The following is a 27,062-nucleotide window of genomic DNA, read 5'->3' on the forward strand; positions in this document are numbered from 1 at the left end:
CCCATACATATACAGCCACCAAACTAGATAAGATGGATGAAGCAAAGAAGTGCAGGCCAACAGGAACCAGATGTAGATCTCTCCTGAGAGACACAGCCAGAATATAGCAAATACATAGGCGAATGCCAGCAGCAAACCACTGAACTGAGAATGGGACCCCCATTGAAGGAATCAGAGAAAGGACTGGAAGAGCTTGAAGGGGCTCGAGACCCCATATGAACAACAATGCCAAGCAACCAGAGCTTCCAGGGACTAAGCCACTACCCAAAGACTATACATGGACTGACCCTGGGCTCCAGCCTCATAGGTAGCAATGAATAGCCTAGTAAGAGCACCAGTGGAAGGGGAAGCCCTTGGGCCTGCCAGTGAACGTGATTGTTGGGGGGAGGGTGGTAATGGGGGAAGGATGGGGAGGGGAAACCCATGTAGAAGGGGAGGGGGATGTTGAAGGGGAATAACAATAACAATCAAAATGTAAATAAGAAATACTGAAGTTAATAAAGGTTAAAATAAAAAAAGAATGTGTCTCCAGTCAAGTGCAGATTAGACTGACTTGCAAGATGACTTAATAAATGCCTTGTGGGGTGATCTGGGAAAAACTGCAATGGAGCAAATTTGGTGGTATCCACTGAAAATCTGAAAATTTTTCTTTTGTGATTTGCACACACATGTAAACTTGTTTTTTACTTGTTTGAAAATATCTGTTGAATACTTACCTGGCAGGGGAGATACCATGATCGCGAAGGTGGTTTTCCCAGGGCAAGGCTTATCCATTGCACTCCGGATGTGCTGACCCCTGCGATTTCCCCAAATGCGGGAAACTCGATTGCATAATTTGTGGTAGTGGGGGACTGCGTTCGCGCTCTCCCCTATTAAAAAAAAAAAAAAGAAAAAAGAAAAAAGAAAATATCTGTTGAAACTAATCTTGTGAAAGAGACCTTCTTGAACTTCTTGAACACTGTACTATGCATATATGTTGTGAATGCAGACAAAAGGATGTATTTAAATGTTCTAGAGAGGGACTGGGGAGATGGCTCAGTTGATTAAGTACTTGTCTTGCAAGAATGAGGACTTGAGTTCAAGCCCTAAAACCCATATTAAAAAAAAAAAAAGCTGAGTGTGATAAAGTGCACTTATAATTCATACATACATACATACATACATACATACATACATACTGGGGAGGTGAAGATAGGTGGATCTTGGCATTGTTGATTTCAGGCAAATGAGAAACACTGTTTCAAAAAACAAGGTGGGGGGGCTGGAGAGATGGCTCAGCGGTTAAGAGCACCCGACTGCTCTTCCAGAGGTCCTGAGTTCAATTCCCTGCAACCACATGGTGGCTCACAACCATCTGTAAAGAGATCCGATGCCCTCTTCTGGTGTATCTGAAGACAGCTACAGTGTACTTATATATAATAAATAAATAAATCTTAAAAAAAAACAAAACAAAACAAAACAAGGTGGATGGCACCTGAGAAACAACACCTGAAGTTGATCTCTGGATTCCACATGTATGCTGACATGTGCAAGCTACCTGTACATACACAGAATCAATCCAATCCATCCGTCGTCCATCCATCCATCCATCCATCCATCCATCCATCCATCCATCAACATGTTCTAGATAAAGTGCTTTGGGACATCCAGTTCTTCGATTGCTAAGTACCAGTTTGGATTTAGTTTTCTGTCTCTAAAATAAGAGGGAGTTCAGTATCATCACTAAGATCTCATCCAGCTTTGAGAAAGGTTACAACATACTCAGTGTTTTCAGTTTAGAAAAACAAGAAGGAAGCTTATCCATGGATCAGTGTGAGCCATGAAATAATATTTCTGAAAAGCCACTTGGTATGAAATACTGTGAGCTGAGTAGACTCACAGCACATACGACAATAAATGATCCTACATATTATGACATATCCGTTCTCCTCTCACCCTCAGCCACTTGCCTTATTTAGTCCTCAAAGCTCTACAGTAGCATCAAGTTAAAAAGCAGTTGTTAATATTCTGCTAGTTATACCCTGACATAGGGAAATTGATATAGATTTAAGAATTTTCCAGCAAACTAGAGATAATTATGGGGAAAGACCAAATACTGTTAGTTTTCAGTTTCTCCCAGCAAAGCAACAAATTACAAAGTCTTGTTTTTATTCCATGAGCAGGACAACTACAGAGAAAGATAAAGTAAAAGTGAACTCTACATGGAAAGGAAACATTCTGGGAACTTAAGAGAGTTCTCAAACACCAACTTCTGGGTCCTTCCCTAGAGTGCGCATAATGGCAGAGCCTTTGACTCCATCTTCTGAATCTATCTCTGATGACATAGGCAGCTGAGCAGTGAGGATCTGTGTGCTGTAGGAAAAAGAGTCCCAAAATGCAAACACATTTTTAATCCCAGCACTTGGAAAGCAGAGATGGTGGATCTCTGAGAGTTAGAGGCCAGTCTGGTCTACAGAGCAAGTTCCAAGACAGCCAAGGCTACACAGAGAAACCCTGTCTAGAAAAGAAAATAGAAATGCTATGAGGGATATACAGAGCTCCAATCTGATAAAAACACTTGATGTACCCCAGAGAGCAGAGATCTGAATGAACTGAAGAAAAGTATTCCTAAGGATTCACAGTAGTACAGAAATATAATGTACCCAGTTTTAGGGGATCAGTGAGATGGAATCCAAGACTTGTACATGCTTAGCATATACTTTCCTACTAAGCTCCTTCCTGGGCCCCAAATGATTATATTCTTAAACCAGTTTGCAATGTCAGTTTTTGGTTTTGAGTTTATTTTTAAACCCAAGAGTTTTGGATCAAATCTCCCTAAAAAGATTTACCTTCATAAGTAATTTCAAATAGAATGAATACAAGATTTTAGAAAACTCACATATAAAATTGGACAGCTCTTCATTGTAGCAGCAATGGAGACTGACAATGCAACAGTTCACATTCAGAAACCACTGGGAGAAAATAGAAATAAAACTTTAAGACAAATTAACTCGTTGATTCATGTTGCTACATGTTGCATTTGATTTTCTACTACTGAACAATATTTTATTAACTCATCCTTTGACAATTTTCATACATATATACAATACACTCTAGACATACTCACACTGCTCCCCATCTTCCTCCAGTCCCTATAAACTCCCTACGTCTCCCAGCATGTCTTCTCCACACTATCATTTATTCTTGTTTTGTGAACCTTTGAGTTTAACTAGAGTCATCCATGAGTGGGCATGGATACAGAGCTACCCATGAGAGTATGGGTAACTTACCAATGGCTATAACACTGAAGACAGTGACTCCCTGTCCCTACAGCAGCCATCCACTGCCAATAGCTCCCTGTGGAGGGGCCACAACCTGAGTCCCTCCCCCACACATGACTGAAAACCGAATATAGCAAGTCTTCAAACAGCAATTTTGATAAATTTTTACTGTCCAATTACTATGAAACTCAATGTGGCTTGTTGATATGGAAGAAGTAGTTTTTTTTTAATTCTAAGGTATCATCACTAGAAAATTTTCATATAGTGTGGGTGGGTGGGGGAAAAACCTAGGACCAGAGGGGAAGATGTTTAAGTGATGACATGTGGTCAATTATACTAGCACAGTAGTTAGTTCAAGAAGAACTAGATCTTGGGGAAATTTTCTTGAAGGAGCAAAGACCACAAAGATGCAAAAGAGCATAGAAAGCAATACAAACCCCAGAGGCATTTTTGTTTTCAACAGAGAAGTAAAAGGTCCACAACAGCATTGGTGTGAAAGTGAATAAAGGTTTATAGATGGCATGGACACTGAAAAAGCCCGGCAGAAGGTCTAAATATGTTAGTAAGGAATGTAGGCCACAACGATTGAAGATGTGTTTTGCATAAGGCTAAGAAAATTTATTACTGTCATTATTCATGTTGTATAATAATTATTGTGTCAAGCACATTCTAAAAACTTTATGTTATTCATTTGATCTTCACAGTGATGTGAAGTAGGTGCTATTGTTCTTGTTTTAGAGATGAGCAATGTGAATTTTAAAGAGGTTTAGTAATCTGTCCGAGGTCATAGTGTGAGTACCTGATGGAGGCCATTCAGTGCAGGAGTGGGAGGTAAGGTAGGTGTGAATGACAGATGGGAGGTCTGAGTTGACATCAGAGGCCAGTGCAGGATGATGAGATGCTGAGTACAGCCTGTGTGTCACACTGCACATTGCTTCAGGGGACACAAATGTCTGTTCTTGAAGGAGTTACAATCAGGAAGACGTAGTTACCAAAACTCTAACAATATCACAGTTAGTCCCAAAAAGATGAATACTATGAAAGACTGGCAGAGGGTATTGTCAGATGAATATACTCAGAGGTGGAGCAGGTCATAAGAGGTTGGACTCTAAGGCAATTTGTGGAGGATTGACGTTTCCCAACACAGGAGAAGGACCTGTGAAGGAACAGGACCACAGGAGAGATAAGTGCTATAGTTTGAATATAGTTTGTCTACACAATAACTTTTACTGAAGCTTGATCCCTAATAGAGGTGTGTTTGGAAGTTTTTAATTTATTCAAACTTTTAATTGTAAGTTTTTAATTTTTTGAAGTTAAAATATAATCATGTCACTGCCTCTATTCCCTTTCCTTCCTTTAGACCATTCTGTGTACCTAACCTCACTTTCTTTCTCTCAAATTCACAGTCTTTGGCCTTTTTTTTTTTTTTTTTGTTCTTTTTTGGAGACTGGGGATCAACCCAGGGCCTTGCGCTTCCTAGGCAAGCTCACCACTGAGCTAAATCCCCAACCCCTTGGCCTCTTTTTAAGAATTGTTGTTATACTAAATATAATTTCCTAAATATATAATCTAGTTTATGACCTCTACAAAGAAAATTCTCTTTGTAACATATAAAGACCATCATAGAAAACTATACCTGGTCAAAATGCAGAAAACAGGTGATGGTGTGATGCTCAGCCCAACCGATCGACCCACAATATAACTCCTCCACTTAAGGCTCAGTGAACATCTCAGAAGATAATGGAAATATTATAAGAGCCAGAAGAACAGGATTCTGCTGTGATGTTGCATCTCTTAGAAATGTCAGGGAAGCTACACCATTGCGGTGTTAAAGTCAATCCTGAACTGTTGACTATTGAAGGACAGTAAGTTATTTGTACCCCGATGGGGAAATGCCTTTCTGAAGACTACACTAGGTCTTTTAAGATTGGATAATGGTTGGGTATGGTGGTGAGTGCCTGAAATCCCACCATTTGGAAGGTAAAGGCAGGAAGATCACAGGTGTTTAAGGTAATCCTCAGATTTATAGCAAAGGACTACATGAGGCACTTTCTAAAAAAACAAAGAAAAATAAGCCTTGCTTAGTTTCATGAGACCAGGTTGTCAGAAAACTGGTTATCTCTCTTGGTTTCTTTTACACTCATGCTCTTTGCATGTGTGTCTGCTTCCTTTTTCTTCTTTATCATTATACAATTCTGCACCACTGGAAGTTGAGCAGAGGGTGACACCATGTTCTTCCTCCTCCATACCTATCACCTATAGAAATCTGTTTTTTTCATAAATAATAGCCTTGAGGATCTTGTTACAGTAACATAAAACAGAGTAAGATTGTAACAGTGGTGGCGAAGGCAATAATGTATTCAAAAGTTTGTATCTGTGGTAGTTTGAATAAGAATGGCCCCATAGGCTCATCAACTGGTTACCAGTTGGCAAACTGTTTAGGACTGAGTGTGGTATTACTGGAAGAGGTATGTCGTTGGGTCACTGGGGTGAGCTTTTAGGTTTCAAAAGCCCATGCCAACCCAAGTCTCCTATCCCTGCCCTTTCTCCCTCCCTACACTTGCAACTTTTGGATCAGGTGTGATCTCTCAGCTACTGTTTCAGTGCCATGCCTGCCTGCTTCCATGGTCATGCTATGATGGTCATGGACTAACCCTCTGAAACCATAAGCAAGCCCCCAACTACATGCTTAAGAAAGCCACTTGATCATGGTGTATCTTTATAGCAACAGAACAGTAACCAAAATAGTACCTATCCTGGTTTAGAACAACAATTAGGTTCTTGAAGTGGAAATTAAAGAGATGATACTAAAAGCAAAATTCCAAGGATTAAACTCTCCTAGGCTGTTTCTGGATTACAGGATTACATTGCTTTTTAAAGTAATAAGAAAAAGAAATTCCCCACTAAAGTTGTAGGAGAGAGTTAATAGGACAAGATGAGCCAAATATAACTTGAAGCTTCTGAGTCTTTGTGACTGAAAGCAAGATCATAGAGGATCAGAAGGAAGTGAATGTCTAGGGAGTGGGAAATAGAAGGCAAAGGTCTCTGATTTAGATGGTGTTGAACATGAAGGCAAAAAAAATATTTTTGAACAGAACAGAAAATGTCTAGAGAGCAGCTAGATCTGAGGTGAAAAGGCACATTCGGAAATGGAATCAGAAAGGCTCTGTAAAAAAATAAAATAAAAAGAAGGGCCCAGAAGTTGAAAAGATTGAGTGTCATCATAGTGGGGCTACAGAGTGAGATGGGAAAGCCTTGAAGAGGAAAGAAGGGGACAGCACAGAAAGGGGTAGGGATCAGATGAAATAGCAGATAGCCTGAGAAGTGGCAGAGAGACCAGGGGAATGGAAGAAGAAATAAAACGCCAATTCCAAGAGCAGGGAAACAATGCACTTCAGATTAGAAAGGAAGTAAATAGATAGAAAACAAGGAAACAGTCAAAAGGCATAAAAGTGACCAGGTGAAGAAAGCAAAGGGAACCAAACATAAATCCAGTCAAGTTCAGAATGTTCTAAGAAAGGGGAATAACCATTGGAAAAGGAGACAGTTAAAGAGGCTGGAGAGATGGCTCAGAGGTCAAGAGCACTGGATGTTCTTCCAGAGGACCTAGGTTCAATTCCTAGCATCCAAATGTTGGCTCACATCCATTTATAATTCCATTCCCATTGGGATCCAATGCCCTCTGCTGGCCTCCATGGGCACCAGGCATGCCCAAGGCATGCATGCATACAGACAGACACACAGACAGACAGACAGAACAGTCATACACATAAATAAATAAGTCTAAATCTTACATTGCAGGATATTTGATCACACTGTGAACTTAAAGACTGTTATTTGCTGGAAAAAAAAAAGGTAGCTTTAGAGCACACCTTTAATCCTTCTGGCTGGAGTACACACTTTTAATCCCAAACAATGAAGATAAAGTTAGAGAAGGAAGCATCCATGCTTGAAAGTGATTTGTAATTGAGTGGCAGACAAAGTGACGAATCAGAGGTCTGACAGAATGGGATATGCCAACTCTCATGAGAAGAGAGGGGAAATGGAAGGTACTTAAGGAGACAGGAGGAGGCAGTTTTTACCAGGACAGCTGTACACAGACAGGTTAGACACAGGTGAAGACAAATGAAGCTAGAGAATGAGAAGGATCCAGAAGATTAGGACAGATTGCCAGAGTTCAGAGGCTAGAAGCTTCCAGGGCTTAGGCCTAGGTTAGCAGGTGGAGACAAGAAGCCCCAGGGATAACAGCTACAATAGGAGAATAAAAGATACTTTTACAAACTTAAAAAAATATATTTCTAAAAAAATAAATGAGAGTGAGATGGAAAGACTCAGGGGTGAAGGTATGGGAAGGGAGCCTCGGGAGTTCAGAAGGGGAGGAATGTGAACATAAGGGACTCTATTCATTTTGGAGCATGACGTGGCAGAGGACAAAGAGAAGAAGGAGAGGATCAGTTTGGAGATGGACAGGAAAAGACCAAGGGTATCCTGTCTTCCATGTGAATGATGGCAGCAATGCATGGACATCTCTAACTGCTGAGGGTTGAGAACTAGATCCCAGAGGAGAAAGAACTAGGCAGCTCACAGTGAGGGGAGGGAAAAGCAAAACTATTGCCAAGAGATGGTCAAGTTATCAGCTGGGCTATGAGCTCACAGCTGTGGCGCTCACTTGGTGAGCACCTGATGTAAGCAAAGAATTCATACACATGGCTTGAGTGTTCCAAATACTTGCTTTCACAGACACTGAGGATAGTGAGGATCTTTCTCATGAAAGGTTCATTGCTACTGAGTGCTGGAAAGCAGCTGGAGTGCGAAGTCTAGTTAGTCCAAGACTAACAAAGTCATCACCATCAAGAACTGCAAGCTGCATATTCTGTAAGAAATGTTCAGCATACTATATCCACCTTATCTGCCCAAGAGCTTCTAACACAGATCATTTCTCCTCGTCCCGAGCTCTTACCCAGCCAAGGCCCAGAAGTATATTCTGTTTCTTAACTGTTCCTATACAAACCTTGTTTTAACACTACAAGTCAGGTTTATTCCAATCCTTTCTGCTTTAGTTTCCCCATCAATAAGTGATAAAGCCAACTCCTGCTGGGAGCCTTCTCTATATAAGGCTCTTTTCAGGCACTTACACAAAGTAAATACTGTTGGATCTATTTTACAGATGAGAAAATCTAGGCTTTAAGAGATTATATGATTTGTTCTCAGCTGCTAAGCCTCACAGAGGTGAAGACAGTCAAATTTAATGAGGCGTATGGATTTTACAAATTGCTAAAATTATGAACATTTACATGTATGTCCACAAAGGACTGTGACTGGATTTTTAAGGCATTAACTATAATATTTTATAACATTATATATTATATATAATGGCACAGGGAGTTTTAAAGGTCCCAGAATAGAGATCATTCTTCTGCATTAAAATATTCATTTAGTTTTGAGAGCCCGTTTTTTTTTTTTCCGGAGCTGGGGACCGAACCCAGGGCCTTGCGCTTCCTAGGTAAGCGCTCTACCACTGAGCTAAATCCCCAGCCCCGAGAGCCCGTTTTTAAACAAACATTGCAGGTAAAACGTTACACTGTAAATTATAGTTCCTGGGGATGACTCCCTGACCATATTTCTCTTCCTTGGGGACAGGTAACCATGACTCTTAACACTGATGCTCCTTGATCCTGGGCATGCTTCCATACATTCACTCTGCACGGATGCAACTCTTGGTATTTTAGTGTGACATCTCATGGGTGGATCAGGAAGAGCCAGGAGACACTCACGGCTGACAAGACTAGACTTCAACATATCATTTAAGTTAGGCATCAGCCAGATGACTCTAACAGTCTCAGCTAGCAAGAAAGGCCTTCAGCACTGAGGAGGGAGCCCAAATCTACGCCCTTCCTTTATTTCCTCTCTTAAGACATAGATAGGACTCTTTATGTTAATTTTTAGGTACACTGACTTCACAGGAATGCCCTCTCAAGTGACCCACCGTCGCTAGACACTTGGATTCATAGCCTGACTGTGACACTTTCATTCCACTGATGAGCAAAGGGTAGCAGAAAGGCGGAGTCTTCACAAAGTCACTCAGTGAGCTGTGGCAGAGGCAGGATCATCACCCCACATTCCCAGCCTGGGAGTTGCTGGTCCCCATCACTTGCCCCACAAGGACATAGCTAGCACTGCGTTCTCCTGCTTCGCTGGTGGGGACTCAACCAAACCTTGGTCTTCTTGGTCCTCTGCATTCTACCCTTTCTAGGAAAACCTGAGTTGTAAAACTAAGGCGAAACTCTTACTCTCTCTGCCTTTTTCTTTCTCAATCCCTGACCCCATTTTCCCTCTCCCCCCTTCCCCTTCCCCTTCTCTCTCTCCACACGTATTCCTGACTGCTCGCCCGCGCTCGCTCGCTCGCTCTCTCTGTCTGTCTGTCTGTCTGTCTTTCCCTGCCTCTACTTCGTTCTCAATCCCCTTTCTCATGTCCTAAATAAACTCTATTCTTATTTAAAAAAAAAAAAAAAGAACAAAAAACACTAAGGCGAAAAAAGAGAAACAAAAGGAAAAGGAACTCCCCTCCGCTCCCCGAGTGGGTAGCAAGTGCTGGCTACTCCAGCTCCTAAGGGAGGCTTCTGCTCTGCCTCTAGTCCTTCTTCACTTCACTGTGGCCGTTCGCCTCGCTCCTGTGAACCCTGTGGCCCGCGCGCTTACCGTGGCGCCGGAGCCGTGACCTCCTAGCGATGTAGAAAAGCGCAGGTTATGGACCCAGATCCTGCAGCGCTCCTTTTCGAACGCACCGGGGAGCCTGCGGCTGGAGCCGTGGGTGGCTAACGGGGCAGTGTACGGAGCCTCGCGAGCCCCGGACCTGGCCGGGTGTCTTCAGCCGCTCTGTGGGAGGCGGGAGTAGGGGTGGGGTTCTGGTAATGATTGGTCGGTTCTCTGGGGGGCGTGGTCGCACACCTGTTCTTTGATTTCAAGCCTGCCGGAGCCAGGCGCCTGGATCCCAGAATCTCAAAATATGACACATGGGATCGCCAGCCTCTAGGCCAGAGGTTGGGAGAGGCAGGAGTGCGGCCCCCAATGAACCAGCTTGACTTTTCCAAGGAGGACAGCAGTGGGAAGCCAGGTATGGCCCGCGTGTGGCAGCGCAGAGTTGTGATTGCTGCCCGGCACAAACTTGTTAAAGTTTGTTTATGGGTACGAACTTCATCAGACAGGACCAAATCAGCTGGAGGATGTTATTTGCTTGTTATTTAAAAAAAAAAAAAGCAAGTGCAGATGCCCACAATTGTGCTCATAACCACTTGGGACTTCATTTACCCTTCCTTGCTTGTGAGTTAGTACAGACACCTGCAACCAAGCATGTCACACGAGTTCAGTCCCTCAGATAGACACAAAAAGAAATTTTAAAGGTGATCCCATTCTTCACCATATGATAAATCGATCACATTCCTGTGATGAAAATTGCTTTAAATCATCTCTCATCTGCCCAGCTGTGAAAGATTGGTGGGAGGAAAGATATTTACGTTGTGTGTGGCGCAGTGTGACTGTGAATTCAGAGATGTTAAGTGACTTACCCAAGGCCACAAAGTCAGTTAAGTGGTAATGCCTTAGCATCAAAGCTGGGACCTTCCTGCAAATGTGGAGGCTTATTTGGAGAGACTACACAGGGTCCATCTGAGAACAGAGCGCTGAGGACATATTCCACGTTCTCTGACTCAAAGTTTACACATACATGTATTTTCATATTATTTAGAGACTCACTGATATTGGGGAGATGGTTCAGTAGCTAAAGCACTTGCCAAACGAATGTGAAGACCCGAGCCCATATAAAGTTAGGGGCGGTAGCATGGGTCCCGTAGGGAGACTGGAAGCATGAGCATAATCCACATTGATTAATTCTTTTAATTAATTCAATTGATTAATTGTTTTGTTTTGTTTTGCCTTGAAGCAAAATGAAGTCCCAAATGGTATGAGCACAACTGAGGGCACCTGCTTTTTTTTTTTTTTTTTTTTTTTTTTTTTAACAAGCAAGTAACATCCTCCAACTGATTTAGTCCTGTGGAAATTTAAGCACCAGGTTGCCATTCTTTTTCCAGAAAAATTTCCAGAAGTCTGAAGTGAAAATGTTAATGTAACTACTGTTTTTTTAAACATTACCAACTACTTAACTTCTTTCTCCTAAAATGGTGTGTAGGCCAGGAAAACTTTTCTATGTTTCCTTTGTCTTTCTCTTGGAAAACCAACCTATTAATTGTTTTTACTATTTGCCTCAAGATCTGGAAGTTAACTGCTAAGGTCCAGCTGTAATTGATGACCCAAGTGAAAAACCTAAAGGCTGTCTCAGAATAGATAATTTTGGTAACACAGTGTAAAGAATGGCTGTATCATTTGTAAAACTCCCAACAACCCCTAATGAGGCAAGCAGGAATTATCTACTTCTGTTAAAGCTAAAAAAGAGAAGTTCTAGGATGAGTTCAACTAGTAAGACATTGAGACTAATATATAATTCAATTGTAGGGCAATATTGAAAATGTAACTGGAAAGCTCAGAAAGGAGTGAAAATACAGTTACATTTAAAAAAAATCAAAAGGGCAGAAAACACACAGGAAACAAAAGTAGAAACAAAGAGCAAGGGAAATGGATATGGTCTATATTAATCCTTAGGTATCATTCAAAAGAGCTGTTGTGGGGATGTGACAAGCAGCACTGTGTCAATGGGTCAATTTGTATTCTTCTACATGCTGACCTCCAGTTGAACCAGCACCATATGTTGAAAATGCTTTTTTCCATTGCATGATTTTAGCTACTTTGTCAAAAAAAAAAATCAAGTGACCATAGGTGTGGGGGTTCATTTCTGGGTCTTCAATTCTATTCCACTGATCTACCTGCCTGTCTCTGTACCAATACCATACAGGTTTTTTCACTATTGCTCTGTAATACTGCTTGAGGTCAGGGATGGTGATTCCCCCAGAAGTTCTTTTATTGTTGAGTATAGTTTTCACTGTCCTGGGTTTTTTGTTATTCCAAATGAATTTGCAAATTGCTCTATGGAGAATTGAGTTGGAATTTTGATGGGGATTGCATTGAATCTGTAGATTGCTTTTCGCAAAATGGCCATTTTTACTCTATTAATCCCACCAATCCATGAGCATGGGAGGTCTTTCCATCTTCTGAAATCTTCAATTTCTTTCTTCAGAAATTTGAAGGTCTTGTCATACAGATCTTTCACTTGTTTGGTTAGAGTCACACCGAGGTATTTTATATTATTTGAGACTATTGTGAAGGGTGTCGTTTCCCTAATTTCTTTCTTGGCTTGTTTCTCTTTTGTGTAGAGGAAGGCTACTGATTTGTTTGAGTTAATTTTATACCCAGTCACTTTGCTGAAGTTGTTTACCAGGCTTAGTAGTTCTCAGGTGGAACTTTTGGGGTCGCTTAAGTATACTATCATATCATCTGCAAATAGTGATATTTTGACTTCTTCCTTTCCAATTTGTATTCCTTTTACCTCCTTTTGTTGTTTCATTGCTCTGGCTAGAACTTCAAGAACTATATTGAATAAGTAGGGAGAGCGTGGGCAGCCTTGTCTACTCCCTGATTTTAGTGGGGTTGCTTCAAGTTTCTCTCCATTTAGTTTGATGTTGGCTACTGGTTTGCTGTACATTGATTTTACTATGTTTAGGGATGGGCCTTGAATTCCTGATATTTGCAAGATTTTTCACATGAAGGGGTGTTAAATTTTGTCAAGTGCTTTCTCAGCATCTAATGAGATGATCATGTGTTTTTTTTTTTCTTTTGGTGGATTTCCATATATTTAACTATTCCTGCATCCCTCGGATGAAGCCTTCTTGATCATGATGGATGATCATTTTGATGTGTTCTTGGATTCCCTTTTCGAGAATTTTATTATTTTTGCATATATATTCATTAGAGAAATTGGTCTGAAGTTTTCTTTTTTTGTTGGGTGTTTGTGTGGTTTAAGTATAAAGGTAATAATTGTGGCTTCACAGAATGAATTGGTTAGTGTTCTTTCTGTTTCTATTTTGTGGAATAGTTTGGACAATGTTGGTATGAGGTCTTCTGTGAAGGTCTGATAGAATTCTCCAATAAATCCATCTGGTCCTGGGTTTTTTTGGTTGGAAGACTTTTAATAACTGCTTCTATTTCTTTAGAAGTTATGGGATTGTTTAGATGGTTTATCTGATCCTGACTTACCTTTGTTACCTGGTACCAGTCTAGAAAATTGTCCATTTCCTCCAGATTTTCCATTTCTGTTGGATATAGGCTTTTGTAGTAGGATCTGATGATTTTTTTGAATTTCCTCGGATTCTGTTGTTATGTCTCCCTTTTCATTTCCGGTTGTTAATTTGGACACACTGTCTGTGTCCTCTGGTTAGTCTGGATAAGGGTTTATGTATCTTGTTGATTTTCTCAAAGAACCAGCTTTTGGTTCTGTTGATTCTTTGTATAGTTCTTTTTGTTTCTACTTGGTTGATTTCAGCTCTGGGCTTGATTATTTCCTGCCTTCTACTCCTCTTGGGTGAATTTGCTTCTTTTTGTTCTAGAGCTTTCAGGTGTGCAGTCAAGCTGTTAGTGTATGCTCTCTCCAGTTTCTTTTTGGAGGCACTCAGAGCTATGAGTTTTCCTCTTAGCACTGCTTTCATTGTATCCCTTAAGTTTGGGTATGCTGTGCCTTCATTTTCATTAAATTCTAAAATTCTATTTAATTTAAATTTAAATTTAAATTCTAAATTGAATTTATTTCCTCCTTGGCCAACTTGTCTCTGAGTAGAGCATTGTTCACCTTCTATGTGTATGTGGGCATGTGGGCTTTCTGGTTCTTTTTTTTTTTTTTTGGTTATTGAAGCAGCCTTAGTCCTTAGTCCATGGTGATTTGATAGGATGTATGGGATTATTTCAGTCTCCTTGTATCTATTGAGGCCTGTTTTGTGACCAATTATATGGTCAATTTTTGAGAAGGTACCATAAGATGCTGAGAAGGTGTATTCTTTTGTTTTAGAATGAAATGTTCTATAGATGTCTGTTAAATCCAGTTGGTTCATAACTTGTTAGTTTCACTGTGTCTGTTTAGTTTCTGTTTCCAATCTGTCAATTGAAGAGAGTGGTGTTTAAGTGTCCTACTATTATTGTGGGTGGTGCAATGTATGCTTTGAGCTTTAGTAAAGTTTCTTTTATGAATGTGGATGCACTTGCATTTGGAGCATAGATGTTCAGAATTGAGAGTTCATTTTGGTAGATTTTTTTTCGTTTGATGAGTATGAAGTGTCCTTCCTTTTCTTTTTTGATAACTTTTGATTGAAAGTTGATTTTGATATTAGAGTGGCTACTCCAACTTGTTTTTCAGGACCATTTTCTTTGAAGAAAATTTTCCCAGCCTTACACTCTTAGGTAGTATCTGTGTTTGATACTGAGGGGTGTTTCCTGTGTGCAGCAAAATGCTGGATTCTCTTTACATATCTAGTCTGTTAGTCTGTTTTTTTTTTTTTTTAAATTGGGGAATTGAATTCATTGATGTTGAGATATTAAGGAATAGTGATTGTTTCTTGTTATTTTTGTTGTTAGAGGTCGAATTATGTTTGTGTGGCTATCTTCTTTTGGGTTTGTTGCAGGAAGATTACTTTCTTGCTTTTTCTAGGGTGTAGTTTCCTTCCTTGTGTTGTGAGTTTTCCATCTATTATCCTTTGTAGGGCTGGATTTGTGGAAAAATGTTGAGTTTTGCCATGAAATATCTTAGTTTTCTTCATCTATGGTTATTGAGAGTTTTACTCTCAATAGTAGCCTGGGCTGGCATTTGTGTTCTCTTAGGGTCTGTATGCTATCTGTCCAGGATCATCTAGCTTTCATAGTCTCTAGAGACAAGTCTGGTACAATTCTGATAGGTCTGCTCTTATATTTTACTTGGCCCTTTCCCTTCACTGCTTTTAATATTTGTGTGTGTGTGTGTGTGTGTGTGTGTGTGTATTTGGTGTTTTGACTGTTTGGAGTTCTGTAGGCTTCTTGTATGTTCATGGGCATCTCTTTCTTTAGGTTAGGGAAGTTTTTTTTTTTTTTTTCTACAATTTTGTTGATGATATTTATTGGCCCTTTAAGTTGGGAATCTTCATTCTCTTGTATACATATTATTCTGAGATTTGGTCTTTTCATTGTGTCTTAAATTTCCTGGATGTTTTGGGTTTAGGAGCTTTTTGCTTTTCCTTTGACTATTGTGTCAATGTTTTCTATGGTATCTTCTGCTCCTGAGATTCGCTCTTTGATCTCTTGTATTCTGTTGGTGATGTTTGCCTCTTTGACTCCTGATTTCTTTCCTATGTTTCTATCTCCAGTGTTGTCTCCCTTTGTGCTTTCTTTATTGTTTCTATTTCCATTTTTAGATCCTGGATGGTTTTGTTCAATTCCTTCACCTGTTTGGTTGTGTTTTCCTCCAATTCTTTAAGGGATTTTTGTGTTTCTTCTTTAAGGGCTTTCTACTTGTTTACCTGTGTTCTCCTGTATTTCTTCAAGGGAATTATGTCCTTCTTGAAGTCCTCTATCGTCATCATGAGAAGTGATTTTAAATCCAAATCTTGCTTTTCCAGTGTGTTGGACTATCCAGGCCTTGCTTGTTGGGGAAACTGGCTTATGATGATGCCAAGTAGTCTTGGTTTCTGTTGCTTAGGTTCTTGTGCTTGCCTCTGGCCACCTGGTTATCTCTGATGTTAGTTGGTCTTGCTGTCTCTGACTGGAGCTCGTCCCTCCTGTGGGCCTGTGAACCTTTGGGCTTAGAAAGGAGAGTGCTCCTGGTAGATCAGCTGTCTGCAGGCAGGTTGGTTGTCTGAGGGCTCTTGGTACCAATTCCAGATCCCAACCTTTTTTTCTTTTTTGAAAGCTGAAAATACAACAACCCCTACCCTAAATAACATATAGTTTCTAGACTTTTTGTTTCATTTCCCCTTAGCATTTCCCAATTCCTACTTATTTTCCATGAATACTCCATTCTTTACCTGAGTTTGATAGCTAGTCACATAATACTATGTATGGCACATCTATCCATCTCTCACTATACACACACACACACACACACACACACACACACACACACACACACACACACACACCAGTTTGGAGGCATTTCTGGCATGACTTTACTGCCGTCTTGGTTCTAAACACACATGCATTTTGCACAGCCCATGTTGTTACCTTATGAAACGCTAGACATAGGCTTAAAATGCCTCAGGCAATTAGAGATTATTTTATATTACACGATCTTTCTATTGTACATAGTTTTATGCTCTTATAGAAATATGACTTAAATATAGAAATATGGAAAACAAATATTTTTAGTATTTTGCTACCATTCTTCAGTATGTAAATATAAAACTTATCTTTAGATTTTTAGATTGTATTGTTTAATGTTTAATTTTATGAATCACTGTTTGTGTTGCTGACTTGAATTTCATAAGGAAAGTATTGTTCAAAGACTTCTAACTTTAGATTTGGAGTTTCCATAGTACTAAAATGGCCTTAAACAAACTTTTGCCATTTCATACAATGCATTTATGTAGAGTGACGTTCTAAACACTGACAATTATAAAATCAAATACTGACCGACTCAAAAAACCCAGAGATGTTTTACACTGTACAGTATCAAATATTTAATCATTAAATTCTTTGGGTAAAAATAAAAAACAGCAGGCTGTGTTGGCTCATGCCTGTAATCCCAGCACTTGGCATGTGGAAGTAGCAGTTCCAAGACAGTTTCAGTTACAAGAAAGCAAGTTTAGGACCACCTGGGCTACTTGAGATCCTGTATTCAAACACACATATACACAGAGAGTACCTCTATTTCATTAGTATGTAAATTTGATTTTTTATCTGTAATAAATGGTAAAATTATACTCAACACTTCTTTTTTTTTTAAGATTTATTTATTTATTTTATGTGAGTACACTGTTGCTATCCTTAGACACACCTGGAGAGGGGATCAAGTCTCATTACAGATGGTTGTGAGCCACCATGTGGTTGCTGGGAATTGAACTCAGGACCTCTGGAAGAAAAGTCAGTGTTTTTAACTACTGAGCCATCTCTCCAGCCCTCAATACTTATTTCAAAACAAATTTATGACTTTATCAGTTTTACCCACAGTTCTGTAAAATTTTTTTAGACAAAATGGAGTCACAAATGGAAAAAAGTTTAAGCAGCCCTGGTTTAAGCAACAGTAAAAAGGCAAAAACAAAACAAAACCCATCATTGAGACAAGGGCTGGGTGCAGTCTTAGTCTATTTACACACTAGCTTTTTTTTTTTTTAGTTGTGTTAATTAATAGCCAAGGCTATTTTTGGCTGTCAACTTGACTACATATAATCTCCGGATTTTTGAGGTAGGAAAACAAGTCCTTCAACCTTTGAGCTGGAAAGACCGAGATATACCTTTAATCTGGATCTTGAGATAGGAAAATATCTTTAATCCACATCTTTAATCTAGATCTAATCTGGGCCAATTTCTACTAGAAACCCATTCAAGGACATGGAAGAAGGAGCTTTTGCTCTTGGTCTGCTTGCACTCACCTTGCTAGCAAGTCCATTCTTTCACTGGCACTTAAGCCTACTTCTTCAGAAATCCAGAAATTACCAGCTGTTGTTGGATTAGTTGGACTACAGCCTGTAAGTCAACTAATAAATCCTCTTCCTATATATAGATCCATTCTGTAAGTTTTGTTACTCCAGAGAACACTGGAGCTCTGCAATGACATTCTGATAACAGCGGAATCACAGATGTGTGATAACAGGCATCTTCCTATACCACAAAGATCCAAGTTAAGATTTGCACAGACAAGACAAGAACTGACTTGGTTTTACACTGTGTTGGGAAACCCCAGGAAAATAAGAGACAACAAACAGTAAAGCCATGTTTTATAGTCCAGTAGTTTCTAAATGAATCAAAATGTTAAAAACAAAGAGTATAAACTATAAAATAGGAGATATGAACTTTTAATATTGTGGCAGATATTTTCTAAGAATAAAAAGGAATATACTTGGCACAATACAAATGTACCACTTAAATGTCAATCAAGTATATATAGCATTAAAAGCTAATCAGCAAACTAGAAAAAAATTGTTTTTTTAAGACAGGGGCTCACTGTGTAGTCCTAACTGGACTGGAACTGTCTGTGTAGACCAGGATGTCTGAAATTAGATTTGCCTGCCTCTTCCTTTCAAGTGTTGGCGTTAGAAGTATGTATGCCACAGGATTGTTAATATACTACATACGTAATGCATGGAAGAAAGCATTGTACTGATTTACTGTTATTTGGAAATGTTTTTTAAGAAATTATGAAAAGGGGAAACAATTTTACATTAAGTAGTAGTAGTAGTAAATGGGAATTAACAGAATTAAAGTACCGAAAATTACAAGGGCTTTTGGCTAGACATTTAAATTTTTATTTTCATTAAACCTTTGAAAAGAGAATTATAGAAAACATAGAGATGTGTGTAAGTTCCTAATGGCCTAGAGTGGCTGCTCTACTTTACATCCTTCATATTGCCTAAATATCCTAAATAGCTTCACTGAAATCACACTGGTTTCCCTGTGATACAGTCACAGTATTTGCTGACACAATTTTAGAAAATGTTATTTACTAGACACAAGGACTTGATCATGTGAAATAAATTCAATGGTGTTCTAAATTTAAGAAGAGCTGATTTTAACTCTGTTTAGGATTTTCAAGTTCTAACTGAACATTATCTCCCTGATGGAAAAATAAATTCAGAATATGTCAATATTTACAAAATTAACGAAATATAAACAGCAACAGAAAAGATACATAGATGCATTCAACAAAGAATTTTATTTTAATTATTCACAAAACAATATTACAATATTTTATAAAAATATTAAGTTTTAGGCTACCATTATTTATTTAAAAAAGTGTTTGTGCTAGAAGGCTGCTTTTGCCAACTTTCTTTTTTGGTAAGGGTGTTAAAGTTCCATGTTAAGACAATACAGATGAAAGCTGTTGAAAAAAAAAATCTTCAAATGTACAAAACTGTTTTTTTTCTTGATAATTAAAAAATACATAACAATTTAAACTGAAAACACATTAAGTTAGTGTTGCATACTTACTATACAATTTTTATTATAAGGGACTGCTTCCATTTAGTTAAAATCTAAAGAATGCCATCAATCTTTTTCTGCCTTATTTTTCTGATCAGCAATAGTAAACACAATTTTATTACCCTTTAAAGAATGCTTAGATAAACTATAATACCATAGTTCACATGAAGCCCTTTAAAACATTCATGTCATAGACTGTAGACATCAGGGCAATAAGGACCCAGTCTTTTCAGGAGACCCTCTTGGCAGAGGATTCAGTACTGAATAGGTTAAGTAAAAGAAAAACAAATACAACTTTTAGTACCGGAACTTTTGCCAACTTGCATTAAGTTCACATGTCACATGTAAAAAGATTTAAATCTGAACATGTTTACCATGGCACACATTCTTTTACATTTACTGATGGTAGTTTAAAATTATATTCTGAAAATAAAGAGAGCTTGATATAATGCCTTAAAGTGTAACTATAAAATACAGCATTTAAAAACATAAATATTAGACTTTTATTTCATTGAGCACACTCCATTTTTCTCTTGCTAGACCCTTACACCATTAATAGTACTCAGTTCAAATTAATATTTCATAATTTCTGAGTTAGAAAAACTCATTTTAAATGTTTTACTTCTGCACTTTAAGTGGGCAAAAATTTCCCCCTTTAAATTATGGTTACTCAGAATAAGTATTCTTCCTCAAATTAATTATATTATAAAAGGAAAATATGATAACCTTCCAAGTATACTTGAAATGTAAATAAAGTTTCAATCAGGGATTTGAAACTTGGTGTTCTAAAAGGTTCTGTATAAAAGCTGGGCCACTGAAATTAGGGTAAAGCCTTATCTTCACTATTTTAAGGAAGTAAAACTTATTTAGTATATATGATAAGAAAATTAGTTTTGCAATCATACTTTATAACTTTTAAAGTCTAAGAAAACAGCTACTGAGGAGCTCTGAGTGCCAGAGAGCCATGTTGTAATTCCGTAACACCAACATCAAACGCCCATCCCAATGCCTGCAGAACTTTCACATTATTTTCTCTCATATTTCTTAAAATACACCGTCTTCTCTCCTATTCTATACTCAATACAAGCAAAGTGCATTCAAGTCCCTGATCTAGAGATGTTTTCTATTTGTAGAGCCCATAACCATAAAAACATACCAGCAACATTTCATAGTACTCCATTTATTTTTTAAAAATTGATTGCTTAAATGTTAGGTTTTTATTTTTATGCTATGCAAATAAGATTTTCCTTTGGACTTATAGTATAATTTCAAGTGTATATAACCTTTAAAAAAATCAATACATCTTTGTAAAAGATTAATCCACTTCCTGGTTACCTTCATTATTCAAAGCTGAACAATTCAAGACATGACTGATGTGAAACATGTTTGTTTGGTTTTTTTTTTGTTTTGTTTTTTGCTTTCCAGTTCTATGGACAAAGTGTGAACATCCTGTATTATGTTTCTAAATTCTATGGCTGTGGTCTAACATTTAATTAAGTTTTTGATGTTATTTATAATTCATTTCTTTGCATTTGGAAGACTTGGCCTATTTTCACACAAAAGGAGGCCTCTGATAAGACTGCATGCTGATTATTAAACAGGGAAAAAATAAAACAAAACAGAAAAAACTTTTGAGAAAAAAATTCTAGAAAAATTTAAAAACTGGAATGGAATTATTTGGTCCCATGAAGTTCTTTGATTGTAGATTTTACTGTGGTCTAACAGCCAAGTTTTGTACATCACAATAAATAGTTTTCTCTTAGCAATTCTGAGTTTGGGGAAGAAAAGGCTAAGCAGTTAGTCCTGCTGCTCTTTCTTACCATGCTATCACCCACAGTCACAATGTCTAGCTCTACTTCTCTGGACCCTGAAGTAAGTCGTAAGATGCATCATTGGTATTTTAGAGTTTAACACTTGGAGGAAAAAAGAAGTGGTTTTTTGTAACCGTATCTGAAATTCCAGTTTACCATAAGAAACATGCAGAGTGAAGAGTATCTTCTCATTCCTGTGCAGGAAGAACTCACACAAGGTCTTTACGTTTTGGCAGATCTGTGCATACAGGCTACTTGGATTATAAATTTTCTCCTGGTTGGTACTGTGGCTCTGTAGCAGTGAAGTAGTCTTCTAAGAACGACTGAATATATTCAAATGTTGGTCTCTCATCAGGATCCTTCTTCCAGCAAAGATTCATCAATTCATGGAGGGATTCTGGACAGCCCTGAGGGCAAGGCATTCTGTACCCTCGCTCTACTTGTTCCAGCACTTCACGGTTTACCATACCTAATGTTAAGATTCAAGCATTAAAAACAACAGTCCTGGCCACAAATACCAAAAGAGAGTAAATATCCTAGTCATTAACTGAAGACATATCAAGTTTATCTTCTAAAAAGGCATCTTTTCAAAAGATAATAGATTAAAATTTAATATCAATAAAGAAAAGTTAAGAAATAATAATATGTATTTTAATATGACTGGTGGTTTCAATATGCTTGGCCCATGGGAAGTGACACTATTAGGAGGTTTGGTCTTGTTGGAGGAAGTTTGTCATCATGGAGGCAGGCTTTGAGGTCTCCTAGTGCTCAAGCTCCACCCAGTGGGAGCAGACCCTCCTCCTGGTTGCCTATGGAAGATAATCTCCTAGCTACCTTCAGATCAAGATGTAGAACTCTCAGCTCCTCCACCACCATGTCTGCCTGCACATGTCTGCCATGCTTCTTGTCATGATGCTAATAATGGACTGAAGCCAGCCCAATTAAATATTTGCCTTTATAAGAGTTGCCTCAGTCATGGTATTTCTTCATAGCAATAAAATCCTAAGACAATGACCAATTTTTCATTCCATCTAAACTTTTACTTATAACACAGTATCTTCAAATGCCAATGAAATATGACTGAAAATTTAGGGTCTATTTAAGGTATTGGTATTTTCTATTACCATTTAATAACCCCAATTTGAGTAATGATGAATGATAACTGAACTAGGAGAGAATACTAGTTCTATTTTTTGTGTATGTAAGTATGTCAAATCATTAACCTGAGTTTCTTCATCTATTATCACCTGTTTGGATTTAATTTCTTTTATTCCTTTGTAAGCTCCCCCCAATGACTGATGACTTATTGTACACTGTTTCAAGTTAGCACGTGGGCTCTTCCTAAATTTCTCTTCTAGACACTGTTTCACTGTGATGGTAGAATCATGCAGGAGAAAAACCCCTGGACATACCTGTGAAGGATTATTTAGATAAGTATAGCCCCTAGGCATGCATGCATATTATATATATATATATATATATTTATTTATTGTAGGTTATTTGAGGGGGAAAGACTCATAAACTGGACTGAATAAAAATCCCAGGACTCAGGAGGCAGAGGCAGGAAGATCTATTTAAGTTTGAGGCCAGCCTGGTCTACAAAGTGAGTCCAGGATAGGGCTGTTACATAGAGAAACCCTGTCTCAGAAAACAGAGAGAGAGAGAGAGAGAGAGAGAGAGAGAGGGGGGAGAGGGAGAGGGAGAGGGAGAGGGAGAGGGAGAGGGAGAGGGAGAGGGAGAGGAGAGGGAGGAACAGAGAATACAAAAGTGGGCATTGGAATTACAGGTAGTTGTGTCTTGCCTGGTGTGGGAGCTGGATCCAAACTCCATATTTCTGGACCAAAGCAGTGCGCTGTTCACCATTAAGCCATCCTTTCAGTCTCTGAACCCAGAACCTTATGCATACCGATCACATGCTTCACCACTGTTATATACTTCAGTCCTAATTCCTAACAACTCTTTTGTACAAGATTCAACCCTTCAGTATTTTCTGATAATCAGAACTATTGATAAGTTTTTTTTTTTCTTTTTTCTTTTTTTCGGAGCTGGGGACCGAACCCAGGGCCTTGCGCTTGCTAGGCAAGCACTCTACCACTGAGCTAAATCCCCAACCCCTATTGATAAGTTTTTATGCCAAAAGATTTAAAAGTAAAACATGGTAGAAGTGGCCTCCAGTCAATCTTCAGAAAGATAACCATTTCCTACAAAAGTGTTTCTAAGATTCTCAGTAAGATGTAACTTCCAATCATGGGAGGAACTCAATTCTTTCATACCTGTTCTAAAATAAACAGATGAAGACTCTTTTTTTTTTTTTTCTTTTTCTTTTTTTCGGAGCTGGGGACCGAACCCAGGGCCTTGCGTTTGCTAGGCAAGCGCTCTACCACTGAGCTAAATCCCCAACCCCCAGATGAAGACTCTTAATACTCAAAGTCAACAGTAATGGCTTTACATAAATATTACATTTATATTTAAGTATTTCATTATTGTTTAAATTTGTTGAGGTTATGTAAAAAATAATAGTAGCAAATAGAAACTGTTGGTGCTACAAGTGGATCCTCTTCAGTAATCCTGTTTTGAAGCCTGGGAAACTGGGACTGGAATCGTAGTTCTGTGGTAAAAATGCTGCTGGCTTAGCACACACATGGCCCTAGATTCAATCCCTAGCACTTCCCTGCCAAAATAAAAAGAAAATCTATGAATTGTTTATAGTCTGCTTCTTATTTGAACATTTATTTATGTATTATATTTGCAGATATGCAATTAATCATATTCATGTTTGAAGTTTTGTTTTCCTAGTTCATCTGACCCTTTTATCATTATTTAATGATCTTATGTCTCTAGTAATAGTTCTTGCTGTGACATCCATAGCTGCAGGCTTTTTTCCTTTTTTTCTTTGTTAGCATTTTGCATAGTATGTCTTTTCACCTTCTGAATTTTAATCATTTTGGTTTTGTATAGCTTATATATTTAAAGTATATCCCTTAAAATAGTACTATAGAGGCTAGAAAGATAGCTTAATGGTTAAATCTCCACGTAGTCATGAGGACCATAGTTGGGATTCCAGCATCCTGTAACAAACTGGCTAACCAATGCATGCCTCTAATCCCAGCTCCAAGGGCAGGGATGAGGGTTGTTGCAGAGATAGAAGGATTTCTGGGGTTTGCTAGCCTGGTCAAGAAATAACAACAAAACATGAGCCCCAGATACAAGGAGAGGCACTGCCTCAGAAGTAATAAGAGGAATAACAGGGGTATAATAAGAATATAGCATTTATATATACATTTAAAATCTGGTTGTATTGTATTTGGAATGTTTAGTATAGTTACACACAATGTAATTATGTAATTATGGACACAGGTTTAACAGTTTAATTATCATCCTTAAAAAAAAAAAAAGACACAGTTTCTCTGTGTAGCTCCAGCTATTCTATATCTCACACTGTAGACCAGGCTGGTCTCAAACTCAAAAGATCCACCTGCCTCTGCCTGTGGAGTGAGTGCTGGTAATTAAAGGCATTCGGCACCACTCCAGGTTATCATCCCACTTATTTATGTTTGTCCCCTGTATTCGTTTGTTCTCCTTTTATTCTGATTAAGCAGGCCCTGTTATTCATTACATTCTAGTGGCTTTTGTTTTTGTGCTAGGGATCAAATCCATGGTCTACTGCATGCCAAGTGAGTAATCTACTCTGTACCTAGTCTTCTACCAGTTTAGCCATAGTCTACTAGAATTGCAGTATGATTCTTTGGGACTTATGCTTAATTGTAAACAAGTATTTTTATAATCTCTAAATAGTAACAGAAACTCAGAACTATCTACCTACTATTATTTTATGCTCTGTGACCTTTGTGTTACTGCCATGGAATTTATTTTATTTTACTTTTTATATTTTAAAGATTTACTTTTATGTGAATGGGCATTTTTGCCTGCATATATATATCTGTGTATCACATGCACACAATGTGCAGAGAGCTCAGAATAGGACACTGCATCTCCTGAAATTGGAATTGTTCCATGGAGTCGCCATGTAGATGCTGGGAATGGAATCCAGTGCCTTAATTATGGAGCCATATCTCCAGTCCCATTGAATTTATTTTTAAATGTGATAAGACAATACTGGTTGTCTTGCAACAATGATTTTCTCCCAATTGCTTTGAAGACATAATTTTGGGTAAGGTGGCTTAATAGGTAAAGATGCCTTGCTACCACATCTGAGTTAAGTTGGAGCTCCAGACTCTACATAGTAGAGAGATCTAACTCCTAGCAGTTGTCCTCTGATCGTTTCACACATGTGTTGTGGCTTGTATGTCCACATACATACATATAAATAAAACTAAAAATATTAAAGATATGTCACTTGTCTCTGGCTTCTATATACACTGAGGAAAAGGCAAGTATATACTACCTTGTTATGGCTATTTGGCTTTAATTGTTATCATGTGGTCATGATATACCTGATTGAAGTACACTGGATTTTCTTTATCTTGTTTCAAGTTCAGTGAGCTAACAAAAACTAGTTTTAAGGAAACTGGCTATTCCTTTTCCACCAATGCTTGCTAATGTTCCACTTTCCTATCTCCTGGAACTCTAAGTAGAGAGAAATTAGACCTTCTCACCGTGTTCCACTTATTTCATACACAGTCCATTTTCTCTCCATGTATTTAATCTACACACTGCCTTGGAATGAACCTATTAATATATTAATTTTCCACAGTCATATAATGTGCTAATTTCACATACTGTTTTACACTTCTTACATGATATTTATTTTTTAGAGACAGGGTCTTGTTGAGTAGCCTAAGGTGGCCTTGAACCTCTGATCCTTCTGCTTTTGACTTCTGATTGCTGGGATTACAGGTGTGCAACACCGCATTAAAACTTTGGAGGCCAAAGCAGGAAGAGCACTTCAAGTTCTGGCAAGCCTGACAATTTTAAATAGCAAGATCAAGGAAAGCCTGGGTTATACAAGAATACTCTGCCTCAAACCACACATACACACACACCACCACACCCATGGACTAATATGAAGTTGTTTACTAAGTTTATAATTGGTATTCTTTTTAGGGTCCAATAATGTTCAATTCTTGAATCAGTCATCCACCACCTACCCATCTATCCATCCATCCATCCATCCATCCATCCATCCATCCATCCATCCATCCATCCATCCATCCATCTTTCTATCTATCTTTTGGAGACATGGTCTTACTTTGTTCTCTGCTGGTCTGGAACTCACAAAGATCCATCTGATTTTCCTTCCCAATTACTGAGATTAAAGCACACACAACTACAGCTGGTTTGTGGGCATTTGAATGAGAATGGCCTCAATGAGATAGGCTCAACTATGCTTAGTCACCAGTTAAATGAGCTGTTTGGAAAGGATTAGTCCTTGTTGGAGGAGGTATGTCACTAGGAATGGGCTTTGAGGTTTTAAAGGCAATGCCAGGCCTAATGTTCCTCTTTCTTTCTCTGCTTGATGCTTGCTCATCAGGATGTTAAGCTACGACTTCAGGGCCAGGTCTGTATGCTCCTTGCCCTGAGGACTGTGGACTAACCCTCTAAGACTGTAAGCAAGTCCCTAATTAAGTGTTTTTTTTTTTTTTTTTTTTTGTAAGAATTGCCTTGGTCACGGTCACGCTGTCATTTCACAGTAACTGAGTTGGCTCTTTCCCCCTCCCACTAAATCAGTGGGTTTTTAATCTGTGGACTACGACCTCTTTGGAAGTTGAACAACCCTTTCACAAGGGTCATATACCAGAGATCCTCGATATCAAATACTTATATTACACTTAATAACAATAGCAAAATTAGAGTTATGAAGTAGCAACAAAAATAATTTTATGGTTTAGGGTCACCTCAACATGAGAATTCTGTATTAATGGGTCACAGCATT

The 27,062-nt window shown here is 38.5% G+C and overlaps 1 protein-coding gene and 1 non-coding gene across 5 annotated transcripts in view; one reads left to right on the forward strand and one right to left on the reverse strand.

Annotated features, from left to right (window-relative positions):
• Positions 1 to 708: 708 nt before the first annotated feature.
• LOC116899848 lies at positions 709 to 872 on the forward strand. Its single transcript, XR_004387844.1, has one exon. It is a non-coding gene; the product is annotated as a U1 spliceosomal RNA (small nuclear RNA).
• An 18,201-nt stretch (positions 873 to 19,073) lies between these two features.
• The window catches only part of Yes1 (YES proto-oncogene 1, Src family tyrosine kinase), a 73,199-nt gene continuing 65,210 nt past the window's right edge, over positions 19,074 to 27,062 (reverse strand). For all 4 annotated transcript variants that reach the window (XM_032901773.1, XM_032901770.1, XM_032901772.1 and 1 more), the window contains exon 12: positions 19,074 to 21,638. In XM_032901773.1, the coding sequence (XP_032757664.1) occupies positions 21,430 to 21,638 (209 nt within the window). In that variant the 3' untranslated portion in view covers positions 19,074 to 21,429. The remainder of the gene's footprint in view (positions 21,639 to 27,062) is intronic.

This window comes from Rattus rattus, chromosome 4, assembly GCF_011064425.1.
Source record: "Rattus rattus isolate New Zealand chromosome 4, Rrattus_CSIRO_v1, whole genome shotgun sequence".
Lineage (NCBI taxonomy): Eukaryota > Metazoa > Chordata > Mammalia > Rodentia > Muridae > Rattus > Rattus rattus.